The sequence below is a fragment of the Mycteria americana genome, chromosome 14, assembly GCF_035582795.1.
Source record: "Mycteria americana isolate JAX WOST 10 ecotype Jacksonville Zoo and Gardens chromosome 14, USCA_MyAme_1.0, whole genome shotgun sequence".
Taxonomy (NCBI): Eukaryota; Metazoa; Chordata; class Aves; order Ciconiiformes; family Ciconiidae; genus Mycteria; species Mycteria americana.
The window spans coordinates 3,317,114-3,326,809 of NC_134378.1; the positions used below are offsets into that span (position 1 = coordinate 3,317,114).

At 47.3% G+C, this 9,696-nt stretch overlaps 1 protein-coding gene across 1 annotated transcript; it reads right to left on the reverse strand.

Annotated features, from left to right (window-relative positions):
• Positions 1 to 4,897: 4,897 nt before the first annotated feature.
• Positions 4,898 to 9,224, reverse strand: LOC142416995 (perilipin-3-like). The gene is made up of 8 exons (XM_075517221.1): positions 9,203 to 9,224; positions 8,448 to 8,587; positions 7,501 to 7,696; positions 6,568 to 6,650; positions 6,093 to 6,348; positions 5,680 to 5,879; positions 5,419 to 5,547; positions 4,898 to 5,305 (listed from the first exon to the last, which is right to left on the reverse strand). The coding sequence occupies exons 1-8, from the start codon at positions 9,222 to 9,224 to the stop codon at positions 4,898 to 4,900; spliced, it is 1,434 nt and encodes a 477-aa protein (XP_075373336.1).
• Between the last annotated feature and the right edge of the window lie 472 nt (positions 9,225 to 9,696).

Genomic DNA, 9,696 nt, shown 5'->3' on the forward strand with positions numbered 1-9,696 from the left:
CTTTAATCCCAATCCACTATTTTTCTATCCAGCCTTTCACCTGCTCTCTAATTGGCCCCAGCCCTCCTGGTGTCTCCACCTCCAGCTCTCTCCCACCCCTCTCATGCTTTCCCCTTCGACCTCTCCCCAGCCTTAGCCTCAAACTCCTCCACACCCTTCCCTTAGTTGCTGTTTCTTGCCCTCACTTAGCTTTCCCAGATAATTGCCTCTAACAACTCCCTAGGGGGGAAGGCATGGTGGCATGGGAGGTAGGACAGGGCACACGGGGAGAAATGGGCAGGAACGCGCCTGTCTGCCAGCCTGCCTCCCGCACTAAGCTCCCATCAGAGTTTATGAAACAAGCTCAGTGCAAACAAACAAGAAAGTATCAGTACTGAGGATGGCATAAAATCCAACCATGTCAGCATTCGGTTTGTTAATTATCCTCTGGATCACCTCCCCTCCAAATTCACTGCTGGAGAACCTCAAGCCATTGCTGAATCTAAATAAATATGAGAATCAGAGGAAGACCAGGAAGTCAATACTGCAAACTAACTGCTTCTGCAAACGGATTTTCATTACCATAGGGGCAGGCGCTAGTGTCCAGAAAGCACAACAAAGGTAATTATTTGCTAGCGGTGCTCTGTATTCACAGAAGGTACTTTGCCTTGTTTGCAGCAGTAAAGGGCAGCTGAGCTATCGATCAGGTCAGACGCCTGTCGCTCCTGGAGGCATCAGGGGTTTTAACAAGCCATGCAAAGACCACATTGGAATTGTCACGAGTTCATGCTTGGTTTGTAAGGCAATTTGAAGCAGATTTATTGACCACCTTCCCTCCTCTGCCATCCGCAGAGTGCAGAAGGAAGGAAAGCTGTCTAGCAAAAAGTCTTGCCAGGACCTGCCAGAAGAGGCCCCTGGCAGAAGCCTCTGAAAGAAGGAAGAGTTGAACGCTGACACCAGCAAAGATTTTAGTAGGAAAAGCATTGGTGTGCTTCAACTGGGAGTACAGGTCACCACAAAGTGCTGCTACTAAAAGCACTTGTGTCCTTCTCCAGCAGACAAATGTATATTCTCAGGGGCTCCTAAACCCACGCTGGTCTCACCTGATCATTTCAGGTTGGCACAATCCAACTTGGAGCACAGTGAAGTCTCTCCAGGGTTCTCTCCCATGCACTGAAGCACTTCGTTTCCTCCTTTAATGCAAGGAAATGAGGTGCAATAGGAAAGATGTGGGGATGGGGAGAGTTACAATGGGAAAGCACAGGGCCAAGTGCTAACCAGCAAAATAAAATTCCTACCTGCCCACATTAGACAGCAGGAGGAGGAAGACCTAGCAGAGTAGGTCTCACAATCTGATTCTGCTCCCACACCAGCCAGTCACAGCATCTTCATTTTTCAGCACTAAGAGCAGAAATTTCATCCAGTTTCCACTGCAAATTAATTCCAATAAGCTTTGAAGGTCTTAAAGTTCCCCAACCACAGGGACTTAAGGTCATAGAACAATTGGAACCCAGAGAGCTCACACCTGAGCAGGGCCCCAGCTACCCAAGCAGCCCTTCAGGGAGGTCACAAACTTTTTTTAAGCATAGTGTTATTTTACAGCAGGCAATAGCACAGCTTTTGCAGAAGGGATGACAACGTCCAAGTGTACCAAGAAACATGGAAGTGAAAAGGGGAAATTAAGCTCCTTGCAAGAAACTAGAGAGCTTTTGTCTTTCAGCACTTACTAAGAACTCCAGTTTCCCAATCTGTTGCCTTCATGACAAAGCTGCTTGGGAAACCCTCCTTAAGCAGTTACCCTTGCCAGTTAGAGGTCATAGTAACATGTTGGCTAATGCCTCCTAACTCAACTCATGAAAAAGTGACAGCCTTTTGGAGTGATGCCCAAGGAGGCCTTCAACCGATGTCAGCACATTCCCTGACCTAGAAGTCAGGCATTTGAACACTGAACAGCAGGGACTGAATAAAGAAAGGCAGAAGTACCTTAACATGAGAATTAAATAATTAAAATGTTAAGCAAACTGGCAGAGGAAGATGAGGTGGCATCTACCAAGAGGGAAACAAGGAGCAAGTGCCCCTGTGATTGCATTTAAAATTCAAATCAGCCTATAACTGAGCTATCACATGTGACCACAGCATAAGCAGGGAGGAACAGCAGTAGGGGAGGGCAAGATATAATCACTTGGGCTATAATTATCAGAATCAAGGAACACTACATCATTCCCAAGGGCTACCAAGAGCCAGAAGAGACACCTCAAAGCATGTCTTCCCTGCCAAGGTGTTTGTCTAGGGTTGTCACATTACTAACACATTTCTTATTTCTATCCAAAAGGACTCAAAAATAAGTGTGGATAGTCAGACAAACAGGCTTGAATAAAATGGAGGACAATCTGGATACTCTCCCAGAGCTCAGATGAGTTTCCATCTTAAACATTGCAGAAAGCCAGTTCATTTGTCATTCCCAGTTTCTTTTCACCTTTATCCTCCTGCTGTCTCTGCAGCATGGATGAGACCAGAAGAGGAAGAACAAGTAAGAAGTCAAACTATTCCTAGCCATGGCTAGTCTTTGCAAGAGTTTTGCCCTTCTTGCTTGGTCTAACATCTCCATGGTTCCCAAACCTTTGAGGTTAAGCAAGAGTTAACACATGCAGAGGCTTCCACTCAGCCTCCTCTTCTCAAGTGGAGCTTTAGGAGCTGCCATGAGAAGGTCATTTTAGCCTGTTGTAGGCCATGTGGACCGTAGCAGCAGAAGACTCACAAAAGCCTTACAGATGCTGGGCTGTCCTGCTCCAGCACAGGGAACCATGGAGACCCCAGCCACATGCAGCATTTAAGTTCCCACCTGCAACTACAGAGGGGTCCATAGATCATGCACCAGGCCTCCAAGGTAAGAGCAACCAGTAGCATTTGCAGGAATTAGATTTACTCAACAAGCAAGGATATGCCCCAGTGATCCATAGGCAGAAGCAGCATGATTTGCTAGGATAAGACCTATATTAATATAGAATAGATGTACTTGATTTGTCGATGCAGCACAGGAACATCTAGCTATTTCTTAAAAAGCATCTTTAACCCGGCAAGCTTAAAAATAGGATTCAGGCACTCCTAGGTGGCAAGGTGTAGCTTCGCTATTGAGAAGGCAACATACAGGGCATTTCCTACCAAGCAGCAGGACTAGCTCCAATGCTGCTTGCAGTTAGTGCCCCACTTTCCACCCTACAAGTTCAGCTATAATTACATGAGGCAGACTGGATCTGCCTCTCCTTAGGCTCTTTGCCAGAGAGAAATTGCTTGGCAGTAATCAGAGAGCATGTAGTGGAGAGATGACCCCTGCAATTTATCTCTCTGATCTCAACAATAGCTTGGCCTGGCAACTTAAATTGGCTTGTTATTTTGCCTTCAACACAAGCTAGTAGCTACATGAGGAACACAGGTTGGACAGTTGTCCAATAGCCTCTCTGACATGCTGAGCTCAATGAAGTTGGATCCAAAGCTTTACTACATCAGGGGGTTGTGTTGCATCAGTGGAATAACAGATGCCAAAACCCAAGGATGACACGGTCCTGCCACAGTACAGCACCAAGCCATGACACATAGTAACGTAGGATTATGAGTGTTGTTGGAACAGCATTCACTTCTATTTAAAAGAGCAGGGAAGTTCCACCTCTTCACATCTATACTTGCTCTCCCCAAGAAAACCCTCTCCCCAGTCTGTTTCCAACCTCCAGAAAACAGGAATTTTAACCACTTTTAAAAAAAAATTAAGTCTAGAAGAAACAGTACTCACATGGGAGCAGAATCCACTTCTTTCCTTGAAGGCAGAAGGACAAGAAGCAAGGAGCAGAGCCTTTCATCTAGAAGTTCAATAGGCATTTTGTCCGTCAGCCACAGCTACATCACTGTCTGGCAAGTCTGAAAGCACTGGGCTGTTCCAGCTCTTTGGAAGAGGGCCACACATAGCAGCTGAAGAGCTCTTAGCTCAACCGAAACATCTCCTGGCCAGGAGAGGTCAGTGCTGACAGTAAGTATCTGTCACCTACACCCTAACAACCCTCCATCAAGGACTCCACATCTCTCCCAAGCAGCCGCTCCTGCAGCCCACTACCCCACCACAGACTAAAGTCTTCACCAGGTAGCAGCAGACAGCTACAGGAGGAGAATTAGACCTAGGAGGACTAGTGACAAGGGATGCCAGGACCCTGACAGCTCCCTACAGCTTCTCCAAGCATGGCAAAGTGCCATATACATGCCTCCAGGCTTAGGAGTGAGAAGGAATTACAACTTGGTACTTCCCAGGACAGTACAGGGCTTACCAGCTGCAATCCTTACTGTACCACCAACTGCTCACCAGTTCTTGCATTCCTGACTGCACTGTCCCACATCAAGGACTAAAGAGATGCAAAGAGTATGGTTCATGTGTTGAGCAATCCTCACCCTTGCAGTCCCTCTCCAAGAGAGACTAGAGACAATAAGTGTTTTTGCATGCAGTAGTTTTATTTTAAGCAGTCATGACTTAGTACAAGCAGCTTCTAAAAAGAAAATTCTTTACATTGTATACTAGCTGAGGGTTTAAGACCAACAGCAATCATTGTGTTGAATATTGGCAGTGCCTAGATACACTGATGAAGAACATAGCATGGACAGCTTGCTAGGGAGGTGGGAGCATTGCAGAGCTTCAGCTCCGTTCTCCTCCTGGCCCAGAGCTCAACCACCATTCCTGAAGGCAGCTACAAGCACTTAAGAGCAGCCCTGCTACTTCCACTACCTCCTTAGAAGCTCCTAAGGATTTATTTAACCAGTACCCAATAATCACTGAAGATGCAACAGCCCCACCCTCAGCTGGAGAGTGGAGATACATAAAGCTAAGACCAAGCTCTTGGAGTCATACCAGGCAGACCTGTGCTCATGGCCTTATCCTTTACATGAGGGTGGTGGAAGCTTCATGATCCCCTGCTGTCTCTGCTTCCTTTTCCTGCAAGGGTTCTTCCTCCTGTGAGGTTCCCACTTCCTCCTCCCTGGGGGAGAAGGGTCCCACCAGCCAGGACAGAGGTGTGTTATTCTTCAGGTAGTCCAGCAGCTCCTCCATGTACTCCTGGATCACAGCCAGCTTCCTCCGGTCCTGGGTCAAGACACCGCTGGACAAGTCCTGGAAGGAGTTTGCTGCTGAGAAAGAAGCATGAAGCTCCCGTATGGTACAAAGAGATTGTTTCACCTTATCTTGAAGGCTTGAGGGAAGGCCTTGGATTGCAGACACTATTTTACAGCAGGTGATTTGTAGCTGCTGTGTGATACTGCATGCCATGAGCAGGGCCAGAGACTCCATCTCCTGGGAGGAAGCAGGAAGGACAAGATCAGAGTTACTTCCAAAAAAAAAAAAATATTTAAAAAAAAAATTTAGGGGATGCCCAGAGCCCTTTTTTTCCCCTCCCCAGGGGGTACCTCTGGCTCTGCAGAGCTTTCTTCTCCACTCTCTTTGGAAGACTTCCTACTCCAGTCCAGCCACATCTGATGTAGTTTCTCCTGCTCCTCATGAAACTTTTGATTAAATCCTTGCTTAAACACTTCAATCTGTGGCAGGGGAAGATCAGAGTGTCAAGACAGACAGATCTGCTGGTGATCAGCACAGCTCTTACAGTAACAAAGTTGAGACCAAGCCAACAATTTGGTCCCCCTGCTGCCATAAAACCAGGCTCTACCTACCAGTTCAATGACGCAGTGAAGCTGTGCAAGGGCCTCCTGCATGCCCTGCCAGACCTGCTTCATTTTGTCTGTTGAGCGCAGGTAGGCAAACAGGCGAAGTTCATCAGAGAGAGACCCCAACCGCACAAAGTACCTCCTCTTCTCCTGCTGCTGCTCCACAGACATTATGTCTGCACCCTCCTCAGATGCTGCCAGTTTAGCTGAGGAAAGAGACAGCATCTGTAGGTGGCTGACCAGAGATGCTTACCACACAGAGTATACAAGTATCAGGAGATCTTGGACTAGGAGCCAGGTAGCCTCCAGCATGGCACTTCCCATTAGCCCCATTCCAGAGTACCGGAGTGAGGAATGAGGCTGACCATCCCCAGTGTGATGGTTCCCATTACAAATAGCCACATATATTGTTTCTTTACCTAGTTCCTCATTTCCAATGGGGAGAGAGTCATCTTCTGTTCTCCCGGGCACAGCTTCTGCTCCACTTCCAGCAGTCTGGCCCACTCTGGAGCCCATAACCATCCCCACACTGCTGGTCACTGCAGATCTAGCAGCCTCCACACTGCTCTGAAGAGTGTCCTTAGTTACATCTATCACCTCCATCACTTTGCTGCTCATAACATCCTTTGCATCAGCCACTCTGGATGACACCAGCTCTTTTGTGTCAGAGATAATCTGTGGAAAAGGAGACTTATGTCAGAGAAGACAATTCTGAATTGCACCGAGAGGACAGCTAACACTGTCTGCTGAGTATTTACTCCTGCAAGAGCTTGCATTATGCACCTAGGGGTAGTTTGTGCCTCATATGAAATCCTTCTTCACTCCCAAGGTCAAAAACCCTGCAAGAACCAGGCCCCTCTGCCAGCAAGGGACAGCACAGCCTTTGATTCCTACCTGGTCCACTGGCTTTTGAAGGAGTGGAAGCTTTTCTCCTAGTTTATCCAAACCCTTGGAGGCATACTCACTTGCTGCAGCAACTGGGGGGAAAAAAAAAAAAAAAGAAGAGTGTCAAAACTTGTTTTTCCTGCAATTCCATCTCAAGTCCTACCTTTGTGAGGATGTTGCTCCGCGGGGAGCCTAGATAAGAGTCTCCATCCAGATCACCAGACCAGGTGTGTTGTTGTAAGCTGAATTTGTAGAGCAGTTTGTCTTAGTCTCCTCACAGATCTGTTCATTTTGACAACAGCCAATTTCTACTTGTATGGACATAGCCACCTACATGTGTCCCCCTCCTGCACCTTCTTGAGCTCCTGAATAAATAGATGCATAGCCTTCATTTCTGCTCAAGCCTCCACATCCCAAGGATCTAGCATCACATAGTAACTGATAGCCCAGGGATGCCCACTGTGGGCTTAGAGTGAACTCAGGCCTGTCACATGAACTGTTTGGTCAGACACTTGCCATTAGGAACAGCCCCTCTCCATCCAGAAGTTTAGAGCTTCTTCTCAGATGCCACAGTCATGTTCTTTAAGGGCCATGACAAACAGGACTTTTAGAGGTAACAGTCCTCCAGGAGGAGGCTTCTTCCTGTCACCACCACGAGCTTGTAGGAATCTGACTATAAGCAACCGCCACCTAATACTTTGGACCTTGCAAGATTAGCTTTAGGGTAGTCAGAGTCAAGTCCTGGTCCTCCAGGGAGCAACACTCCATCACACTACTTGAACTAGGACTCAGCTTTTTAGCCTTACTTGTAAGCCAGGAATAGTCCTTTCAGTATGGTGATGGAGAGGCACATTTCCACATCCTAGGGCTCCTTCCAGAGCTGGAAGGACCCAGAGAGTCCCTCACAGGCAGGTGCAAACCTGCCCTTCCACAGGAGATTACCATGAGGCTCCAGTGTAGTCAGAAGTGGCTGCACACAGCTGGCTGTGGCTTTGGTCACACTCTTCACTCCTTTCTCTGCTGCATCACACACAGATGTGACATAGGGGTGGCTCTCCTTAGTGGAAGCATAAGCTGTGGAAACCATGTCACAGGCAGAGCTGACCAAGGTCAGGTTAGCCACCTGATTTACTGCATCCTAGAAGAGAAAAAAAAAAAAAAAGATCTATGAAGCCTGCAAACATGACACTGAACTTCCTCTTATGTTTGCCTGTTCAGGTCACCTAGACTGGTTGAGGAAGCAAGGCTTGCCCTTCTTGAAGAATTGCTTTAAAATATACAACTCAATCAAGAAACAAGCTGTGGAGCATTGACACTTATGGTTGGTCCATTCTAGCAAGCTCTTCCTCTAGTACAATGCTACCCAAGGGACAGCTGAATTTGTGGGCAACCTCAATGCTTCTGGACCCATATCCAGCTCTAATTCATTTGGTATAGGTATTTAACAAGCCAGTCCTCCAGGAAAAGCTTCATGAGAACAGGATCAGGTTGGTTTTAAGTTGACAGACTTTGCACTAGCCTGCAAGAAGCATGCTGCTGGTCATGGCAGTAAGGCACGCACAGCAGGTTTCAGGACTGCTGAAACATGGGAGCCTTTCCACAGAAGCATTGCCTGCAGCAAGGCAGGATCTTGACTTCAAAGTTCGATAAACACATCTCCTAGCCAAGAACCAGGCTATTTTGCTTAGCCTAGGAGGTTACTCACAGGGTCTTCAGGTCTACTCTTTTGGCTGTGCTGCCACCCACATTTCCAGAGAAGCTGCAGGCCCAGCCTGAGCAGAGGAAACTCCTCACTTTGTGGAGGCTTAGCCCCCCCGCCACAGCGGGGCCACCTCCTCATACCCGCACCCAGGAGCTGCCACTCACTGCACGTCACATGGAGCACCTACCTGCTGCTCCTCTTCCTTCACCTCCAGGGAGCTCTTGGCAGCTTCCTCTTTGTCAGGCATAGCAGAGGCCATTGCAGCTGAAATACAAGTAGTACCACGGCTTAGGAAGAAGAAAAGAGACAAATAAAAAGACAAAGTCGCTGGTGAGCCTTCCCTCCGACTTCATTAGAGGGAGAAGTTCCTTTAGTACCCATTAAGGGAAGATCCTTAAAATGGGCCTCTTCCCCTTACAGAAGGAAGGGAACTGTGCTGCTTGCAAAGCCACCTAGCATTTAAGTTTCACATAGTTTATGGTACCAGAGGAATGAGGAGAAAGTCTTCCCTCACTCAGGAAAGCTCTTGTCAGAGAAACCATAGTGCTTGTTATCAATATATTTAGAAGAGGTACCCAGTACCTCCTTTCTCCCCACCAAGGCTTAGAAGTATTGCATTAGAAGAGCTAATGACAGCAGAACTAGGGAAAAACAGCAGCTCAAAAAAGTTGCTGTACTGCTGTCAGCACACCCCAACCCGAACTAACTTTTCACTCAAAACCAGCACAGGCTGTATCTAACCTTTCAGGCAGGTCTACAAGCAACCTTATGTTAATTAAGACTAATTCCATTCTGTAATTAAACCAAGTAAGAAACATTCAAACATAAACCAGGAGTTCATAGAACAATGACAGCCCTATCACCTAAAAATTTCCTCTGAAAATTTGAGAGCAGTACCTTCTTGTCCTGTTAGAGGTGAGCAGATGACCAGCAAGGAAGAACCAGACACCACACCATGCTCCATCATCCCTGCTCTGCCTTTTTGTACTGGCTGGGGAAGTGGGGTAAGGAGGGACCCTCAGTGACTGACAGCTCTGGGAAGCAGCAGGAAGGAGCCAGTCTTTGTCCTGGCCAATTAGAGGTGGAACTGGGCAGAGATGGGCCCTGCTGCGGCTCGTTAATTACTCTGCAATCAGGCAGGTACACCTTGCCCTGTGTAAAGGAGCTCCCTTCAAAGGCCAGTGCTCCTGCAAAATGAGAGGCATTGCTGGCATGGACCATGCACCCTCTAAGATCTTGCTTCAGATCACACACCATCTGGAAATGGCAATTAGATTTTTTTTCCTCTTTTTGATGGGAAACAATAACCAGAAAAGAAAAGCAAATATAGTAAAACAAATCCAGAGAAGGACTTCACACCTAATATGGGATTCCTATTGCTTTTACCTGCTAGTGCTTCATGTTTAATGACCGAAGTAGCTGCTCAGCTGCTGCCT

Bases quoted from the DNA above. Each gene is read 5' to 3' on its own strand.
- LOC142416995 (XM_075517221.1), bottom strand. From the start codon at position 9,224: ATGGAGCATGGTGTGGTGTCTG. The intron at 6,349-6,567 runs GTAGGAATCAAA...CCTTTTCCACAG, and splicing joins TTCAAAAGCCAGTGGACCAG to ATTATCTCTGACACAAAAGA. The intron at 5,548-5,679 runs GTAGGTAGAGCC...CCCCTGCCACAG, and splicing joins TTCACTGCGTCATTGAACTG to ATTGAAGTGTTTAAGCAAGG.